At 35.6% G+C, this 22,354-nt stretch overlaps 1 protein-coding gene across 17 annotated transcripts in view; it reads right to left on the bottom strand.

Annotated features, from left to right (window-relative positions):
- ROBO2 (roundabout guidance receptor 2) overlaps positions 1–22,354 on the bottom strand; it is a 1,473,778-nt gene that overhangs the window by 105,294 nt on the left and 1,346,130 nt on the right. For all 17 annotated transcript variants that reach the window (XM_070789313.1, XM_070789256.1, XM_070789396.1 and 14 more), the window contains 4 exons: positions 16,781–16,905; positions 11,573–11,744; positions 5,638–5,843; positions 245–326 (listed from right to left, as the gene is read on the bottom strand). In XM_070789313.1, the coding sequence (XP_070645414.1) occupies positions 245–326; positions 5,638–5,843; positions 11,573–11,744; positions 16,781–16,905 (585 nt within the window). The remainder of the gene's footprint in view (positions 1–244; positions 327–5,637; positions 5,844–11,572; positions 11,745–16,780; positions 16,906–22,354) is intronic.

Here is a 22,354-nt window from a genome sequence, read left to right as displayed (position 1 = left end):
CACCTGAACTGCTTGTTCTTTTGTCAGAGAAAATAGTAAGATTATCAAGGACAAATGTATCAAATTTCATATATGCAATGCTATGTGCCAAGCAGGGTAGAAATGAAAAAGTGACATAAAGCTTAGTTTTTACAGTCAATAAATTTAAAATCTTGCTCTCTCTTTAACTTGTTATCTGATAATGAGCTAATCACTAAAACTGGCTCAAGATTTCTTCTATTAAAATAATTCACAAAGAATTCACCTGTCACATCCAGCACAGCACTCCAGGAAGTCTCCCCACTTGAACTTGTAGCCACACAAGTGTAAGTGCCAGTATCAGAAATCTAGTGTGCATAGAAGGGAGAGAATAAAACTGTTTTAATTGATTTGTAGAATGATTACTCAGTCTCAACAAGGCACTATTTGACTTCTAAAATATATCATTTGGTTGTTGGAATTATACACTAGAGTCAATCATACATACACATGAAATATTAAAATAAGCTCATAACAGTGGTTCAAAGATTCTTATTATATTTCTACAACTAAATGTTGTCTGTAAACTTTAATAGTTTTCTATTTTCCTCCATGGCAATCTTCTTATCTGTTAACTCCATTTTATGTTGGGGCTTCACTGTATCAGAGTTAGATATGGATAACTCAGGAGAGAATTTTTCAGAATCCTATAAACATTCAGGCTTTCCTGGTAGCTCACACAGTAAAGAATCTGGCTGCAATGTCAGTAGTGTAAAGCTGTCCTCGTTGTCATCAATAAACTCTATTTCACATGATAAAATATACCCAGAAGTAAATAAGCACTCAGATAACATGGAGGTGGGGGGCAACACTTCTTCTTTTTTTTTTTTAAAGATATGGAGAAAAGTGAAAAAGGGAAAAAAAACTTTTTTTTTTAATGGAAAACTGAATCTTTCCTTTTAAAGAGTGCAGTACTCACATTAAAGTTGTAACAGTGAATGAAATAAAGTTGCATCATTAAAATCAAATAAATGATATCTATAGAACGATTGCAATACAGAGCTGAAAGGCTCACAGAACTTATCTAATACATAACACTTTTAAAAGTATACTTAAAACCTTCATTCACTGATTACTTATGTTCAGTTCAGTCACTCAGTTGTGTCCCGCTCTTCATGACCCCCATGGATCACAGCAAGCCAGGCTTCCTTGTCCATCACCAACTCCCAGAGTCTACTCAAACTCATCTCCAATGAGTTGGTGATGCCACCCAACCATCTCATCTTCTGTCATCCCCTTTTCTTCCTGCCTTCAATCTTTCCCAGCATCAGGATCTTTTTAAATGAGTCAGCTCTTCACATCAAGTGGCCAAAGTATTGGAGTTTCAGCTTCAACATCAGTCCTTCCATGAACACCCAGGACTGATCTCCTTTAGGATGGACTGGTTGGATCTCCTTGCAGTCAAAGGGACTCTCAAGAGCCTTCTCCAACACCACAGTTCAAAAGCATCAATTCTTCGGCACTCAGCTTTCTTTATAGTCCAATTCTCACATCCATACATGACTACTGGAAAAACCATAGCCTTGACTAGATGGACTTTTGTTGGCAAAATAATATCTCTGTTTTTTAATATGCTGTCTGGGTTCATCATAACTTTCCTTGCAAGGAGTAAACATCTTTTAATTTCATGGCTGCAGTCACCATCTCCAGTGATTTTGGAGCCCACAAAAATAAAGTCAGCCACTGTTTCCCCATCTATTTGCTTATTTTAGGTAGTTAGAATAGGGAAAAGGAGACCAGAATGGTGGTGGCTAAAAGACAAGGAAGGGAAAAGCCCAAAAATAGAACAAAGGAAGGTCCGAGGACCAGAGTGAGGATCTCAGGTAAAACAAACAGCACCCCTGTCTAGCCCAATTTTCATAAGGCAGGCCTGGGGGGGAGTAGAAAAAAAAAAAAAAAAACAGATAAAAAGTGCAGCCGAAGGGCCGGGGTGCTCTCGCTCTCTTCTCTTTGCATCTTTTGGGTTGGCATGCCGTCACGCCTTGAGGATGTATTTTCCTCTATTTTCTAAATAAAACTGAGCTGTAACACGGAGCTGCAACACTGATCTGTCGAAGAGCCGTAACACTGATCTGTCCAAGAGCTGAGGCACAGTCTATCCGAGAGCTGTGACATGCCAAGGGCTATAAAGTCCGTCGCTTCAAATTTTTGTTGTGACAAGACAGAACTGAGAAAATTATACACTCCCCTGACACTTAAAATATTTTTGTTATTCACTGACTAGTGGTAAAAGATTTGAGGAATAGTTGATAATATAATCAAGAATTCTCTTTTATAAATGTTAAAGGCTGAAGATTCTGTGATTATATCTTGACAAAAACTGCAACATCATAAGATGTAAATTAAAAGCCCTCCCTGTGGTGGAGCCCCATGGGCTGACATTACAAACACAATTCATTCACAATAGTTTAGGCGTGAAGGAAAACTGAGACTGGGAAGAGAAACGGATCATCAAAGTAAGGCAAAGCAGAAGATATAGAAGTAAAATTTCATGATGAACATGAGTCTACTTGTTGATAAAATACGAGTTCATGGAATATAGTATCTGCTGGGTTCAAAATGTAAGTGATGACTCAACCTTCCACAATTGATTCTTGGGTAAATCATTAGTGCCTAGATGTTACTGTGGTTCCACCATTTTAATTGATTTTAAATGTCATTGTGTATTTTAACTTAAGTTTCAAATTGCTCTGGCATGTCATTCTTTGCTATAATATCTCTGTACAATTGTCTTCTATTATGCCGATGAATGATGGGGGATAGCCATTATAGAAAAAGCCATTTTTTCAAATGTGGCTATGCACGCATTATAGTCATTAGAAATCTTTGCATTTAAGAAGTATCACTCACAAACTAAATATAATGAGTTGAGGTTGGATTTTAATGGGATGTTCATTTGAATACGGTCTGTGAAAGAGTAAAGAATTTGCATTTTATTATAGCAGTTGAACTAAAATGTAGCACTTGTTATTATGTGCAAATGCTAAAAGAAGAATAGGTAGGTAATGCTTCTTAACTGCATCTCCTTGTCATTATGTGGAGATACGAGTTTGACATTAGCTGTGGTAGGTAGGTTTTAATGAGTATTAGAATATTCTAGTTCTCAAAAGAAACAGATTCAGTTACCAATTAGCTGGACCATAAGTATACAGTGTTCATCACACAATTTTTCCCCCTTTGCATTAAGTGCTGAAAAAGAAAGTGAGACACAAAGAAATATGACCTACAGAAACCTTCTTTTGACTGTTTTAGTGAAGTACTGTAAAACATTTTACTTCCCGTTAAAGACAGTCATCTTACAGAAAAATAACATTTTCATTATGAAATTTTATCAGAAGTGATATGAAAATCCTAAATATCATTAGTAAAGCTCAGTCTTATTTCACCATCATCAATAACACATTCATTTTTATTCCTTAACTTTAAGTAATATATTTTCTGGTCATGAGTGGTTTGCATCTTTCCTATCCTTCTCCTTTTATTTTTAACCAAGTGTTTTAAAAAAGAGACAATGTGCTGGTACTCTCACCTACTTTTCTCCTTGTGTAGTTGGCTGAAGACAAGCCCCCAGACGTAGGCATCTATGAAAGACTACTTAGGAGCCTGACAGAAGGCTCAAAGTTTCTTTGACATCATCAAGCACCCACCTTTAATTACTACTTTTAAGCACGACTGAGGGTCTTGACTGTTCAAATACACCCTTTAATAGAGTGGAAATGCATTATCATCTGTGGCCCAAAAAATTCTGCCCTTGGCTCAAAGAAGGTGGTTAAATTGTTTACTCAAGGAAAGTTGGGATTAATTTTTAAATGACTCCCATTTTATCGAAGGAAGGTTTACAATTAATTTATAATAAACAAAGGTGAAAAACCTATATAATTTTTTTTCAAATAAAACTTGACAGGATTTTGTCTACTTAGAGCAATGCCTGTCTCAAAATTGAAATAAAAATTATACACATTCACTTTAATAACAAGTTAAAGATTTGTGTCTGTGCATCTGCACATTAAAAAACAATTATTCTTCCTTTTTGTTAGGTATCTGTATTTGACACATCTGATAAACATGTGATTTCAAATACTTCACATTGTAAAAAATATTGCCTGTGGTGATCATTTGATAATACATGTAGTAACTATTTTACCTTATTCCTCTGGCTTCTGAATGGGAAAATTCAACATCATTTTGTTTGTTTCTTTTTTAATCACCTTGGTTCCCAATTTATACCTAGATACCAGATTCTACCAACTGTTTTTTCACTGAATCATTTTCGATCAATTTTTCTTCATGTACTATCACATCAACCACCCTAAGTCAGGCCCTCATTCCCAGTCTTATGACGATTCTGACATAGCCTTGAGCTTTAGCACAGTACTTGCTATATGGAAGGGAGGCTTTCTATATTTGGTTGAATGAATTGAATATACTTGCATAGGGCAGGTGGTCCCCATGACAACATCCTTCTGGTATTGACTCACCTCAAATGTATAAGGGACCTATTGACTTACTCCTGGCCAACAGAATACAGCATGGGTGACAAGATGTCACATTTGTGACTGTTATATAGAGTAGTAATCCTGTTTGCTAAAAGACTGTCTTCCTTGTTGATTTTGAGGAAGCAACTATTGGGGATATCCACATGGTAAGGAACCACAAGCAACCTTCAGTTAACAAGAAGCAAGAAGCTGAGGTCACCAGTTCAAAAGCCATTAGGAACTGAATGCTAAGAACCATTTTGTCTGAAAGCAAACCAACCCGCAGTCAATTTTCAGACGAGACTACAAACCTGACAAAAGCTTTCCGAGACCCTAGAGTAGAAGGCCTTGATAAATCATGCCCAGGTTCCTAACTAAGAGAAGCTATAACTCATAAACATGCATTGCTTCAAGCCTCTAGGCATTTGCTAATACTGTTACACATAGTAGATAGCTAATACAATATTCAGAAATAAACTTTATTTTGAGTAGCTCCGAAAACAAGTCTAATTTGGTAAGTTGGCAGGAACGATCATTGTCTATCATTTTCCACCAAAAGATCAGCAATGGCTTGCTGCTATCCACAGATTTAAATCTAAACTGCACAGCAACTTTGCCTAAACTATAAGATTTTTTATGAACTAGCCAAACCTGCTTCCTGTGTCCTCACCAGTCTCATCTCTTTCTTATTCTCCGCATAAAGTATTTGCCTGAACTGCTTTATCCTCATTTCCTTAGAAATTCCCTTGTTCATGAGAGTAGAACAGACACATCTGTCACTTTCAAATTATTTTATTTTTTTCAAACTATTTTAAATATACCATTACTATCATTAACTTTATGTGCTTAACCTTTTTAGTTTCATTGATCACATACATATGGGGTTGAATGAAGAATAGAAAGTTTTTAGGTCTGTTATGAACTTATGATTAATGTAAGGACAATGCACTTCCTTCTAATTTCATTTAGAACTTCCCTCTGATTTCAGTTTGTCATTTGTAAAATAAGAAATAACATGGTCTATAATCAAATGTACAGCGATGATACAGGCATGTAAGATTTAATTTCCCAATGGAGTGATTCCCTAGGGATATACATACTTATGTTGAGAGGAAGATCCAAATACAAACTCAACATTACTTACCCTTAAGTTCTTAATCTGTAAGGTTCCTTGTTCTTGTATAGTTGCTCTTGGATCTCTACCCAGAAAAGTAAATCCCTCCTTTAACCAGCTAATTACAGGAAGAGGGTCACCAGTAGCTTTACATTTCAGTAATGCTGTGCCATCTACTGCTAACGTCTGGTTGGCTGGGCCTTGTAGAATTATAGGTGGAGGTCTATCTGTCAAAACTAAAACACAAAGACATTTTCAGAATATTTTAACTTTTATGAAATTTAGAAATTTTTATATCATCAGTAGTCATAGCAAAAGTAAGATTAAAGCCCCAAAGTCATACATATTACTTATACTTTTTTCTGTATATTCTATACCCAGTATAAATTTATCATCTAAACATACTACACATATATCTGTACATATTTTACCGAAGTCATATTATTATTTACTATTTACTCTGACTTACCTGTAACTAAGATGATGATAAGATGAGCTCTGACATCTTAGAAATGTTTAGTATTATTGAAAGAGTTAATCATATTAAAATGAAAATGAAAATGTGGAGAGCTTATGACAATCATTCATAAAATGGCCAATTTACCTTCATAGTACCACTTACGTTTTATTTATATAGATATAATATTTTTCATGATAATACATTAGACTATAAATACTTTATTTCCAAAATTGCTTCGTTGCTCTAAATTATGGTAATATAATTTGGGTGATATAATTTAATTAGTTTGCACAATTCAGCAAAAAAATAATCTAGTTAAGAATATATATATGACAAGACAAAAATAGGACTTTCATGAAAAATTTGCATTTACATATATATCAATTCCTGTATTCAAGTAAATTTTCCATAATTTACTTGAATTTCCATAATTTACAAAATTCCTAAGTGAACTTAGGTCACTGTGCTTTTTAAATCAAATGTTGATTTGTTAGCAGTATCATCAGGACCTTTAGAAGTATTATATAATGATTTAGGAAGCATATCAAAATATACAGTAATATTTAAATGTGTGATGAAAATATGGAATCAATTAGAGGCAAGTTTTTATCTACAACTCATTAGAAAACCATGGCATATTGAAATTTATATCCAGGTCCAAGGAAAGATTTCTGAAGAGAAAGTTTTATAAACTTTGCATAGGTTTTGCTTAATTATATATATTTGCTCTTTATTATATTTTTACTATATGTATATAATATTTAAATACATACATAACTTCCACAGAAAGAAAAAATAGTGAATTTGAATTACTGTTAAGCAACTGTGAAGAGTGTCTTTTCTCAAAAAAGTCATCTTGTATTATAATGTACATAACCAAAAAAAGTAATTTTGCTTATTAATGCTCTAATTTCCTTTGTCTACCAGCTTCTACAAATACAAGTTTATATGTTTGTTTATTTTTCAGTCTAGATGCATTTTTATTGCTAGACTTTACAGTTTTAGGGAAAAATATTAAAATAGCCCTTTCAGAGCCTACCATGAGAAAGCCAACCAATTTTGATTTAAAAAAGAGGTTATGATATATGTGTCCTGGCATGTTAAAACAGAGTGGACTTAAAGTCAACCTACACCTACTACATCCAAATATGTATTAAAATGTGTGTATATATAGAAAATCTTGTAAAAACCTAAGGAAAACAGTATTCTCTGTGTAGTCGTCACAAATAAAAATTAGAACTGTTTAGTTCACTGATTTTCTTGTTCAAATTTTTCATTTCAGAAGTAAATTAAATGAGAGCGAGCATGAAAGTGTAATATTATACCAATTCTGACATATCTGGCAATAACTGTGCAAATAGTTATTCAAGTAGAAAGCTTCATGGAATTTATTTTATTTATAAGTCAAAAATGGAAGGCTAATTCTCTAAACATTATGATTTTTAAAATTCAGTGAGATAAATGGGTCAGTATTAACAGAAATTAAGCTATTTATTAAATTTTATATAATGTTACTTCTTTGCATCAAATGAAATAAATATATAGAATTCAGGCAACTTGTAAGTTGCTTTTACTGTCATATCCGTGAAATCATTAGATATAGGCAAAGGACATCTGATTAGTTTCTTTTTCTCTTTTTTTTACTGCCCAAATGAGTAGCTCATTGTCTTGTAAATGGATTTGATCAATAAAGTAATTGAAAATCTCCTGGCCAGGAAGAACTTTCAGTTTCAAGGATGTTATGGGTGAAAGATGACCACAAGTTTCCATGACACTAAGGTCGGAGGTTAAATGAACATTTAGGGCTTCCAGTGACCTGTGAACAGTTGCATGGTTTTTTCTAACTATGCATTATAAATCCTCAGTAAACCATTCATACAAGATCATTGCGACATCTGTTGTCAATATAATATATAAATACATTTCTTCTCTCTAGTCCTTATAGATTTTATTGGCTCTACTCCCAACTCTCATTGCAATTTTCTACTTTTCTGAGAGAAAAAAGGGGAGAAGAAAAGAAATGAAGAATAGAGTTAACAAATTAATGAGAAGGTATTTTAAAGGGATATTTTGAAATTCAAGTGTATTAAAACATCTTAGCTCTATCTATACATCAGTAAAATTATCACTCAACAGCACCTTTCATCACCATTAATCATCTCCTCTCATGTGAACACTTGAGTTAAAAATATTTCCAAGAAAGTAAGTACAAAAATGTAATAACAGAAAACATTGCTATAGATGCTTTGCTTGTTTTTCTGAACAGACATATGTTTTCATTCTACACTGGAACTTCATTTGGCTCTAAATCACCCTAGATCATACCAAACAACATGTTCAAAATGAAGATGATGGCATACATATTATTAAACTGTTAACTAATCTGAATAATTCAAAACTATGAATAAAGGCAGAAGTCATCAGCTAATATGTCATCAGCAAGTTAATATTTAGAGACAGAGTTATATATCATAAGGGCTGTGTGTGTGTGTTTAGATCTCAAAGTTAGATTTCTTTAATGTCAAAATCAACAACTGTGTAACCTACATGCAACGTTCTTGCAAAATGATTTGCCTTTGTGATTGCTTATTCAAGTAGAAATCAAAGCAGAAATTAAAATTCAAACAAGCTGTAACAAAATGTTTAGAGCCATTTCAATTCAGGGTGGGATGGGATGAACTGGGAGATTGGGACTGACATATATACACTACGATACTATGTATAAAATAGGTATCTAATGAGAACCTACTGTATAGCACAGAGAACTCTACTCCATGCTCTGTGGTGACCTCAATGGGAAGGAAATCCAAAAAAGAGGGGATATACATATACATATTGCTGATGCTGCTCTACAGCGGAAACTGACACAGTGTAAAGCAGCTATGCTCCAGACCAACAAAAAGTCATCCAATTTCCTTATCACTCATTTGAAGTCTGACCACAGAAACAAAGCTATAATTACTACCAATTTGAAATATTGTGTCACCAACAAACATAATTTCTCAAAACAAACTTTCCGTTTCATTGTTCTTTAGTCGCTAAGTCATGTCTGACTCTGTGACTCCATGGACTGCAGCCTGCCAGGCTCCTTTGTCCATTGGATTTTCCAGACAAGGATACTGAAGTGGGCTGTCATTTCCTCCTCCAGGGGATCTTCCCAACCCAGGGATCAAACCCATATCTGTTGCATTGACAGGCAGATCCTTTATTACTGAGTCACCTGGAAAGCCCTTCCTTTTCATTATATCAGGCATAATTTTGAATATCTACTTGTTTCATGATCCACAGCAGTCACATCAACTGGCTCTTCTATATCAATTTTGTTTTCTACAAATATGGTTTGCCTTCTGCATAACAACTTCTTCATTTAAAAACATTTACAAGCCTGCCTCTTTTAAAATAGCATGAGCAGCTAGATTACAGTAGAGCTCTTAAGCATTATATTTGGAGTGTTATATAGTAGCATAGAAAAAAAGTCTTGCCAAAATATCTTATTTTCCAAGTATATGTTTCTAGACATTTTTCCTAGTAGAAGAAAAACAAATAAACTATAAATATTAATTATATATTTATATATTATTTATAGCTATATAAAATATTTATAAATATTGATTATATATTAAAATAATATTTTATTAATATAATCATTAATATATTTATTCTAGTAGGAAACATAGGAACTTAAAAATACTAATAAATATATTTTATTTTTTTAAGAAATATGGATATTTGAAGGGTCAAACTTACCCATCTAAAGGAAGAATTTCTTGGCACTGTTACCCATGAACCTGACATCTTTCAGTTCCATAGCAGTAAATCTCTGCCATATCAGCAGGTGTGACTGTTAATGACTCAATATCCCCGCAGCTAATGTTTGTCTGTTCTATTTATTCCCATTCCTGACATGGTGCTGAATCAGGCAATTGCATGGACAGACATTAAAAAATATTGCCTTTCTATTAATTTTAAGTGACCTTTTAATCTACATGTAAATTTGAATTGTATGAAAGCTCAGCAGAGAAAGAAGAGAATCAGAGAGGTCACAGCCCAAGCTCTTGGATCTCAGATGCCAGCATCCAGGGCGAAGAAAGAAGGGAGGGGGAATTAGACACCTCACAAATATAATACAGCAAGAGAGAATTGTTAATCTAAAATATACAAGAATATGGATTAAATTCATGCTCAGAGGTTCACAAAATATCTAAAACTCCCTATATGTCAACTGTCACAAAAAAGACCTTGCAAAAAAACAATCAGATCATGAAGATATATTTTTTAACTTTCACTATGAATTAGGTGCTTCAGTTAAGATGTGTAATACACACATGCAAATAAAAAATAGTTCTGGCATCCATTCATAGCTTAAAGTTAGTCAACAGTCGTGTCTGACTCTGATCCCATGGACTGTAACTCGCCAGGCTCCTCTTGTCCTTGGAATTCTCCAGGCAAGAGCACTAGAACGGGTTGCCATTTCCTCCTCCAATTCATAGCTTGCAAGGTATTTGATTAGTTTAACTTAGTGAAAGTATAATTTAAAAAAATCATAGGATTGGTGTTGCCATTTAGCTGCTACATCAGATCCAAGTCTTTATGACCTCATGGACGGCAACACGCCAGGCTTCACTATCCTTCACTATCTCCCAGAGTTTGCTCAAATTCTTGTCCATTAAGTTGGTGATGCTACCGAACCTTCTTATCCTCTGCTGCCCTCTTCTCTTTTCTCTTCAATCTTTCCTAGAATCAGGGTCTTTTCCAATGAGTCAGTTCTTTGCATCAGATGGCCAAAGTATTGGAGTTTCAGCTTCAGCATCAGTCCTTCCAATAAATATTCAGGGTTGTGAAGTCATCAGCCAATATATCATCAGCAAGTTAATATTTAGAGTCAGAGTTATTTATAATAAGTTACGTGTGTGTATGTGTGTGTGTATGTTTAGGTCTTGAAGTTAGATTTCTTTACTGTTAAAATCAATAACTCTGTAACCTTGACACAACCTTCTTGCAAAACAATCTTGACTTTGTGATTGCTTACTTAAGTAAAAATCAATGTAGAAATTAAAATTCCAACAAGTTGTAAAAAAATGTTCAGAGCCATCACAATTTGGGGTGGGGTAGGATGATGTGATTAGCTAACTTAAAAAGTCATCTCTGTTTCCTGATAATAAAGACGGTATCTTTTCTCCTCTAGTAAAATAAAATTATCACTATTCTTTAAAGTAATCATGTCAGCATAAGATTAGGTATACAGATGGCGTGCCTATTTCTATTTCACTAAAATAATGCATTGCTATAGTTTTTAGAATAAAATAGATTGTTTTGGATGTTCTTCCTGGGGAAAATAAATAGTATAAATAGATCAGGGAGAATTAGAAACCACGAAAAATGTCATTTTATCTAGATTCAAACTTACAAGATAAGCATTCATTTTAATGATTTAAGAAATCAGAAAATTTCATCCTTTGAAATAAAGATAATTATTTTCAGAAAACAAATCTAATAATATCGCACCATCAGTCACTTCCAGCTGAGCTTTTGCTAAAATACTTCCTGCCACGGTGAGGGCCTGACAGATGTAGTAACCCGCGTCCGAACGCTGAATGTTGGTAATGGTAAGGTCCCCAGTTGGTGACACAGAACACCTACTGTTGGGCTGTTGGGGTTGGTTTGGGAAGAGCAGGTTCTGTGGAAACAAACACAATTTTATCAATATTCTCTTCTCACTCATTAGGAAAGTTATAATCAACAGCTATTGCAATTAGAGAAATGTGGTTGACAAAAAGAAAATACATAGATTTAAAAATACAGTGCTGAAATGTTTAGATGTCACAGAGTGAGTTTCATCGGGAAATTTCATGCCCTCGCTGAAGGAACAATCATCTAAAAAATCTAGGTCTTTATTCGGACCGTTTATTTCCTCCCTGACTTTCTGTGAGTTACCGAATATTTTTGAAACACGGTTTCCCCGTCTGTAAAATGGGCATAATAACACTTACCTGACTCAACACTTAATACACTGTGAGAATCTGGAATGTAACACTGACTATGTATGTGATTTATAAACTGCATATTCTGTTGATCTTTTTAGCTATTTGATGTAATTCACTGAATTTCTTCTAAAGGTGTTCAAAAATGTGACTGAGACTGACAGACAGACAGCTGAATCTACTTCTGCTGTAAGAATTCTGCAGGTTGTAACAGCTTTGAAAGGAGCTAGGTATAAATGCTAATAAATGCTACCATCTAAGCAAGATTAACCAAACCACTGAAAATGTAAGGAAGATGCGGGATGTTTCTGAAGCAGGCATGTGATGCTAAAGAATTTTTTAACATTACTCTTTTTAAAAATAAAAAGTTCTCTAGTTTACTATATATCTTGTATTATGACAAACAGCTAAATCACACATTTGTAAAAGTTCTTATAAGAAAGTAGTAATGTTAACTTGGATGACCTATGCTGCTTTATTGTGGTTCAATTAAGAAAAACATTTGGGTATAATAAATCATATTGAGACATGCTTCCAAGTTGGATTATAAATAAGGATGTATCAATTTTTATGTTGTATTTACTTACCAAAAAAAGAACATTATAACCCTCTGGGATCTGTTTCTCCATATAGTAATTAATTTTCCAGGTTTGTAATTAAACAGTTCCAATACGTTACAATCAGGAGGTAATAACATTCAATTAAAGGCATAAGACACATTTTCACCTTAAAATGTTTTTACCCTTGAAGGAATACCAATGGAAGAGGATAAAATAGGGTATTAACACTTTTCAATTACACTAAATGACTTTAATCCTGCGAACGATGTCCTACTTTAATTAGAAGCTCTTCTCTTTATTGCAACTTGATGGATGTCCACTTTATTAGATTCGAGTGTGACACTATAAGCCCACTTTACATAAACATTACCATGTTATTAAACCCTTTCAAAAAGAAGTGGTATTTGCTAGCATGTCAGGAATATAATTTCAAAAGGCTATTGCCCTCCCATAAAATTTGTATTATTTACTATTAATATATAAGGCTAGACTTTTTCAAACACATAAAGCATAATTTGAGAAGAAGCTAATTCTCCTGTGGAGTTCAAATATATTAGTGAAATAAACCATCTGAAGGAGAAGGGTCTAAATTTTAAAGCCACTTGAAAATGATACAATAACTCAAAGTCTGCACTTTCCTACAATTAGCCATTAGAATACTAATTTACATAGCACTAATACATCAGATGGGCTTAATTCTCTCCGGGATCTCTTCCTTTACAATGTATTATCAGTCCACCTTCTAAATGATTCGTTGACATGGAAAATGGCATATGATTGAGGTTAACCCATCATCTTTATTCCCTGCTTGTAAGACATAGGCAAAAGGAAATGGATTACAAGCAAAAACCAGGAATTCTACAGAGCTCCTCTTGCTTGAGGTGCCTGGGTATCCTATTAGTGCTAATTGGCATTATCAGCACATATTGAGGAATATGGACCATTAAGTCCAGGCTCTTAACTCTCTCTACTGATGTATAGTCATAGATCACTGTAAAAATTGGATACTGCGGACAGTAAGACCAATTTATTTTTCCTAATGTTCTAATTCATGATTTGAAAATTTACAATTTGCTCAAGCATTTCTCTTCTGTTCTCATTCACAATCTCCTTTCTCTCCCCCTCTCTATCCCCTTCCTCCCTTCCCAAACCCTCTCTCTGATGTGAGGGAGATAGGTGAAGAAAACCAGATCTAAGATTATAATCAAATCAAATCTCTTTTTCCCAGAGATTAATATCTCTGGAATTAATACATGCCACTTTGTCAAATAATAGCAAAAGAAATATTTTAATGCTATTTGATCATTACTTGTATAAAAAATTAAAACACAGTGTAGCATATTTAAATATCATGTTTGTTGGGCCACAAGACCAATACACATTTTATGCAATAGTGTGCATAAAACTGGAGCATTTGAGGGCCTGTAATTTACACACAAAAAAGCTGAATCTACATGATAATAGATACAATGAGATTTGACTCACTACATGATTTAAAGTGTGAATGTGCAACAATCAAATGGCTTGAGATCATTATATTTGCATCATTTATAAATAATATGCTCATGAATATATATTCACTATCAGTGGCTTGAGGGAGTAACTTCTGTGGACCCCACAGCCCCCAGAGTGGGTGAGGGGAAGGGGATACAGGCATGAAGTAGAAACTCAGGTCTCTCCAGGTTCAAGGCTCCCAGTCTTCTCAGGCACGGGGTGGGTGTAGGGACAGTGGCGACCAGAGTGGTACTGAGCCTCTGTACCTAGGCAGAGGGAGCCCAAGCAGCCCGGCCTGAGCAGAACATAATAAACTCGCCACTTCAGCCAAGAACAAGGCAAGGCAGGTGCATTCTGCATTTTTCCAATTTCTAATCTTCAAAATGTGTAAAGCACTTTGACATATAAACAATCACATAATCTTCAAAACTTATGTGAATTAAGATACCTTATCTTCATATTTTGGATTAAAAACTAAGCCTCAGTAAAGTTAAGCTGTGCTACAAAGATTATAAAATCATAAGGAGGGAAATGCCTTTAGAATTCTTTCCTTTTTTCAGGGTATATGTCTGTGTGTATGTGTGTGTGTACATATTCAAGTGTGTTATAAGTGTATCATGTTGCTTTACACTCACTTTAGAGTTTGGGATGTTTTAATCCGAAAGTGATTTTTAAGAATCAAGGAACTCTAAGAGGAGAAATCTATTGTAAAGTTGTGAGTGTGTTAGTTGCTCAGTTATGGCCAACTCTTTGTGACCCCATGGACTGTAGCCTGCCAGGCTCCTCAGTTCATGGAATTCTCCAGCCAAGAATACTGGTGGAGTGGGTAGCCATTCCCTTTTCCAGGAGATCTTCCCAACTCAGGGATTGAATTCGGGTCTCCCACATTGCAGGAAGATTCTTTACCATCTGAGCCACCAGGGAAGCCCAATTGTATCACTGAAAGTGAAAGTGAAAGTTGAAAGTCGCTCAGTAGTGTCCAACTCTTTGCAACCCCATGAACTGTACAGTCCACGGAATTCTCCAGGCCAGAATACTGGAGTGGGTAGCCTTTCCCTTTTCCAGGGGATCTTCCCAACCCAGAGATTGAACCCAGGTTTCCCTCATTACAGGCCGATTCTTTACCAGTTGAGCCACGAGGGAAGTCCAAGAATACTGGAATGGGTAGCCTATTCCTTCTCCAGCGGGTCTTCCCAACCAGGAATTGAACCGGGGTCTCCTGCATTGCAGGCAGATTCTTTACGGACTGAGCTGTCAGGGGAGCCCAATTGTATCATTACTAACTGATAAAAAATAATGGCAATTAATTCTTGGAACCATCCTGATGTGGGATGAGGCAGTGGCCAGAACTTTACCTTATCCTTCCTACCACCGTCTTTACATCCCACAAATTATGGGGGAAGTGAGTCCAACACAAAGCACTGCAGAAAGGGAGAAATATAAGTTGCCCATCCATACTGAGAGGCTAAAACTGCTGGCGTGGAGTGAGCTGTATGGGAATCTGGAAGAACGAAAAATGACAATGGCTGATGGGGACCTCCTGAGAGGAACCTCCTCCAAGACGGTCTTATGTGAGTTTTGATCAACAGGTTCTCTTAATTTTGTCTAAAGCGTTTTCTATCTCTGGCAAAGTTTTTAGACTGCTTGAGTCTTTTAGTCATCGTTTTCTATTTGTCCAGGAAATTCATCTAAAACTTGGAGTAACAACAGAGGGTGCTAAGGAGCAACACCAGTGGGTCCATTCCTAAGACCTACGCGGCTCTGGAGAGTCTAGAACGAAAATATCTCTAAGGAGTTCCCTAGAATTCCCTTGGGAACGAACAGATTAAATTCTTAGACAAAGAACTCAATTTCTATTCTGGTTTAAGGGGAAGTTCCACTCATTGCTTCAGAACCTAGAGGCTTGAGCTTGCCTAAGCCTGGACCAAGTTCTAAATGAGAAAAGTGGTACATTCAATTCAATTTGCTTCTAGCAGAGTCTGAGAGATCATGCTGCCCAGAGAGGGCCCGAGAGGACAAATCAGGACACAGCAAAGATCAGACAGGTATTGCTTTTTTCTGCTATTTAATGTATTATTTCCTGTCTAATTCCACTATGAGGGAATCCAGAGGGGTGATGGAAGAAAATATTTCTACTACTCTTAAATGGAAGCATGTTTAAATTAATGATAAAGGAAAGGTATTTATACTATCTGTTTATGAAAGGGGGCTGAAACTGGTTTCTAGACTAATTAATAACAGAAATATTTTTGAATGTTTACATGTACCCAGGATGTTCTAAGTGCTTTATAGATACACTAACTAAATTAAGAAAGCAAATTTCTTGTTCAATGCAAGAAAGCAAACTTATCCTTCTGTTAAGAGATTTTAAACAGCTGCAGGTTAGACTTTTTCAGGTAATTTAGTCACACTGTATTGTATCTCTACTACGTATAATAAAAATTTTTTTAAATTAACACTCAAAAAAAATTTTAAAAATTAACACTCAAAAACACTCAAAAATTAACACTAAAAAAATAAAACATCTGATTCTTTCTTATTTTTAGAATCAACTGGTCTCTTTTTTAGAAATAAAATACATTCAACATTGAAAACAAGAAAGGCAAGACAGACTTTGAGGACCACCAGAGACGGGGGAGTTCAGAGATTTCAGAAAAGCAGTCAAAGCTTGCACTCACCTGGCTGCCTTCTTTTTGCCAAAAAACTGCTGGCTGTGGGTTTCCTTTAGTTTCACAGGGAAATGTCACTGTTCGACCTTGAGCAACAATCTGATCTCTTGGCCTAACCACAAACTGTGGAGGAGCTATAATTTAAAAGGAAAGAAAGTGTGTAAATATAAACTGTTGACAAAGAAAAATACATCAAAGGGAAAATCTGGTACGAGGCGGACTGCTCAGTGTGAGACCGAGGCTACAGATGTTGATTTATTTTTAAGTATTTCTCAAAATACAATGGGAAAAAAAAGAGCACTCTATCAAATGTGAGGAAAGAAGTAAATGTATTAGTAGACACACTTTAAATGTACATTGCAAATCTTGCAGTCCATACACTTGCAAAGAAAAAGTAGATTTTTAATGGTAATCTAAAGTTTTTAATAAATAAACATGGTATCCTCACATGGTTTTGTGTTTTGAATGAAGACTGAAAAAAAGTCATTGCATTACTCAAATATCTACTTCCTGTGGCATCAATCTTTTGACAAACATGAATTGCTCTTACAATATTTGCAAGACATTGTGCACAGGGATACCAGAAGGCATAGAATATGATATTCTCAAATGCTTAGAGTGCTTATATTCTAGATTTGAGGAGCTGAAGTGCTGAAAACATCAAATTGAAGGTATGGGAATTACATACAGAGATAACTAACAATATACAAAAACACATGAGAGTGGTTGACTAATTCATTTCACTTAGATTAATAAGCATTTGGCAATTATTATGTTCCTCTACTGGGCACTAGAAACTGAAAAGTATTCAAAATATTGACATATCAATAACCTCAGGTATGCAGATGACACCATCCTCATGGCAGAAAGCAAAAAGGAATTAGAGAGCCTTTAAATGAAGGTGAAAGAGGAGAGTGAAAAACGGGCTTAAAACTGAACATTCAAAAAACTAAGATCATGGCATCTGGTCCCATCACTTCATGGCAAATAGAAGGGGAAACAATGGAAACAATGACAGACTATTTTCTTGGGCTCCAGAATCACTGCAGATGGTGACTGCAGCCACGAAATTAAAAGACACTTGCTTCTTGGATGAAAAGCTATGACCAACCTAGACCGCATATTAAAAAGCAGAGACATTACTTTGCCAACAAAGTTATGTCTAGTCAAAGCTATGGTTTTTCCAGTAGTCATGTATGGATGTGAGAGTTGGACCATAAAGAAGGCTGAGCGCTGAAGAATTGATGCTTTTGAACTGTGGTGTTGGAGAAGACTCTTGAGTGTCCCTTGGACTGCAAGGAGATCAAAGAAATCAATCCTAAAGGAAATCAGTCCTGATATTCACTAGAAGGACTGATGCTAAAACTGAAGCTCCAATACTTTGGCCACCTGATGTGAAGATGGTTTCATTGGAAAAGACCTTGATGCTGGCAAAGATTGAAGGCAGGTGGAGAAGGGTATGACAGAGGACGAGATGGTTGGATGGCATCACTGACTCAATGGACATGAGTATGAGCAATCCCTGAGAGACAGTGAAGGACAGGGAAACCTGGCATACTGCAGTCCAAGGGGTCACAGAGATGGACATGACTGAGTGACTGAACAACAAGTGGGCACTAAAGATACATAGATAAAAAGCATCTACATTGCAGCCATGAAGGTACTTACACTCTAATAGAAAATACAAAACATGATCATGATGAAAACAACAACAAAATTAAAACAACAGTTCTGTAAGACTGTAGTAAGAACAATGACAGAGGTACTCTCAGAGCAGAGAAGCACTTAAATTTTAGTATAAATCATAAGGGTCACAGGACTTCAGGAAGAAGGGATCCCTTTGTGTTATGGTAGCTGTGAAAGGCTTTATGCAGGGGGTGGATATTATGGAGACTTGGAGGAAAGGGTGGTATTTAGAGAAGTGGAGAGATGAACACATTCTAAAGAAAGGAGCTAACTGAGCAAAGCATAAGAAGCAAAAACATATCTAATATACATAGTAATGCAGGAGGAATGGAGAGTCCCTACTGTATAAACATCATTTGGTACAAAAAATTGATTTGTATCAGGCCCGTCTTCTCAGTCTTAGAAAGGCCTGAGAAACCAAACTGAGGATTTTATTCTGGCTGTTTTTAAGCTAAGCAGTGATAAATGCAGAGAAAAAATTTTGGAATCTTTACCCCTTTAATGAATGTAGTCTATAGTTTGTGAAGGAGACAGATTAGTCAATAAAGCAGGTTGTTTAATTGGAAGACCAGTAAAATGGTACAGGCAAAACCACTGAGACCAAGGTACCAGTAACTCCATTAGAAAATATAGGGACGGGGTAAAAAAGCTAAGAAAGTTCAGGTTTAAATTTGGGGTAATTGTAGAGAGAAAGAAGAAAGTGAAAAACAGGACAGTATGTAACAGAGAGTTTTCACAAGGACATCATCTTCATAGCAAAACTCGCTCCTGATGAGGAGAAAACATCAGGTTTATTCCATGACTTTTCTAATCATTTGTTTCCAGTATAACTACTTGCTTAATACTAGAAAACTGAAGACCAAGAAAAAAACTACAATGAACTCTAATTTTTAGAACCCGGTGTACATGGCTACAATCCTAATATTTGAACTCTGAAGAATTTCAACAATAGCACCATTCAGTAAAGTCCTTTACCCAGAATTCCTCCCGTTCTTTAAGATTACATAACTGCAGTCCAAGAGTGGAGTCAGTGTAGGGTAGCCTCCAACATCCACCCAATTACTCATCCTTACAAGAAGACTAGCATAGAAACAGCAGCAGCAATTTCTTTCGCCCCTCCCCGCTCCCCCACCCCGCCCCCCGCCAAAAAATTTACCAAGACTTGTAGTGGCTTATTTTTCGGTTTTCTATTGCACTGCCTCCTAATTCAACACACTCAACACATACATTAGGGACTGAAGGAATAAATCTACTAAGTGAAATTTTCTTCTACAAATACAGATAACAGAAGGCTCAGCTTATAGGATGGAGAACCCAGATTTATAGATCTATTTGAACAGAACGTGGTTTATGATGCCCTGTATTTTCAGGAGATTACTTGCTTCTTACAATCTTGTTATTTCTACACAATTCCACTGAATCAGCAGTATCATTGATTTTTGTTCTCTATGTTTTCTAATAAGAGTGATAGTTTAAATCAATGTTACAAAATTACTTTAGGAATGACTCTTAAAACACTGTAGTGTCCATGTCTCAATAAAGATGTGAAACCACCAGATACACCAAAAATATTAAGATTGGTCTCTATAATCTGTAATATCTAAAGAAAAATTATATACATTAAGAAAAATTAAAAGATCAATGTATATTTTCTTACTTCTTTTAGTAATTCACGAAAAAAGTTTACTTCCAAAATGGACATTAAGTAAGTAAGAAGTACTGAGTAACTTAGCTTGTATCTCATCATAAATATAAAAGTAAGTATAGTAAAATTTAGTCTTTGATAAAAGTCACATATTCAGCTTATTAGTTCATTTGCATTGCTTTGGACAAGAAATAATCTAAACTGACTCTCATAACTAGCTAGTAAAATAACAGTAAGAATTTAGAACTTCCAGATGTTCAAGCTGGATTTAGAAAGGCAGAGGAACCAGAGATCAAATGCCGACATCTGCTGGATCATCGAAAAAGCAAGAGAGTTCCAGAAAATCATTTGCTTCTGCTTTATTGACTATGCCAAAGCCTTTGACTGTGTGGATCACAACAGACTATGCAAAATTCTTCAAGAAATGGAAATACCAGACCACCTGACTTGCCTCCTGTGAAATCTGTATGAAGATCAAGAATAAACAGTCAGAACTGGACACGAAACAACAGACTGGTTCCAAACAGGGAAAGGAGTATGTCAAGGCTGTATATTGTCACCCTGCTTATTTAACTTATATGCAGAGTACATCATGTGAAATGCCGGGCTGGATGAAGCAGAAGCTGGAATCAAGAATGCCGGTAGAAATATCAAGAACCTCAGATATGCAGATGATACCACCCTTATGAAAGAAAGCAAAGAAGAACTAAAGAGCCTCTTGATCAAAGTGAAAGAGGAAAGTGAAAAAGTTGGCTTAAACTCAAAAAACTAAGATCATGGCATCGAGTCCCATCACTTCATGGCAAATAGAATCTGGGGAAACAACGGAAACAGGGACAGACTTTATTTTTTGGGGGGCTCCAAAATCACTGCATATAGTGACTGCAGCCATGAAATTAAAAGATGCTTGCTCCTTGGAAGACAAGCTACGACCATCCTAGACAGCATATTACTTTGCCAACAAAGGTCCGTCTAGTTAAAGCTATATTTTTTCCAGTAGTCATGTATGGATGTGAGAGTTGGACTATTAAGAAAGCTGAGTGCTAAAGAACTGATGCTTTTGAACTGTGGTGCTGGAGAAGACTCTTGAGAGTCCCTTGGACTGCAAAGAGATCCAACCCAGTCCATCCTCAAGGAGATCAGTCCTGAGTGTTCTTTGGAAGGAATGATGCTAAAGCTGAAACTCTAGTACTTTGGGAACCTCATGTGAAGAGTTGACTCATTGGAAAAGACTCTGATGCTGGGAGGGATTGGGGGCAGGAGGAGAAGGGGACGACAGAGGATGAGATGGCTAGATGGCATCACCGACTCGATGGATGTGAGTTTGAGTGAACTCCGGGAGTTGGTGATGGACAGGGAGGCCTGGTGTTCTGCGATTCATGGGGTCATAAATAGTTGGACACGACTGAGCGACTGAACTGAACTGAACTGAATTGATACTCTGTTTATCTATCATCCATCTATCTCAGTAAAATTACTATCTGTACTTTAATTATTTAACTACAGACTTCTAGCATTTGATTTTTCAAGCTTTCAAAAACCTTTGCGTGGATGAATGATTTTTCAAAATACTTTTGGAATCTAGATCCTACAGTTTTAACACAGCTGCTAAAATATTACCCCTAAAATAAGGATTGGCAAATAACCACATCTATCTATCCACGTTTTGGAAAATATATGATTCATCTATTTACTCCTTCAAAATGTATTATCTACAAACTATGAGATAGTCTGCTTGATGTAGGAGACAGAAAACAAAATAAAAAACTGTTCATAGCCTATGGCAGAGACTTCCAATTAAATAAACAAATAAAAGCAAATACCACAGAGCATGATTTGAATAACAGAAGAATGCAGAGGACATTGGGGAGAAAAGATTGGAAGAGAACACAGTAGACAAAGTAATGCTAAGGAAAGAAGAGAAAAGATGTTGGGAGATGGCTACATCTGAATTGTGTTTTGAAGCACAAGTAAGAGTTCAGGAAATGGAAAGGATTCCAGTCACTTGGGACAAAGAGAGGCAGAAGTGATAAAGGTAGGGTGTGATAATTTATTCTAAAGGAGCTTAAATTTTGCCCTAGGAAGTATGGAGATCTGTTCAAAGATGTTTATGTAAGAAAGATTTAGCAACAGTATTAGAAAGAATGTTCTTCCTAAAAGAGAAAAGGGAGACATGAAACTGAAAACTCTCAGGCAGTTGGAACAGAAAATCCACTTGATAATTGCTATATTTATAGTAGCAATTAAATATA

The sequence above is a fragment of the Bos indicus genome, chromosome 1 (assembly GCF_029378745.1).
Source record: "Bos indicus isolate NIAB-ARS_2022 breed Sahiwal x Tharparkar chromosome 1, NIAB-ARS_B.indTharparkar_mat_pri_1.0, whole genome shotgun sequence".
In the NCBI taxonomy this organism is placed as follows: Eukaryota; Metazoa; Chordata; class Mammalia; order Artiodactyla; family Bovidae; genus Bos; species Bos indicus.
This window is presented reverse-complemented; position numbering and strand designations above follow the sequence as displayed.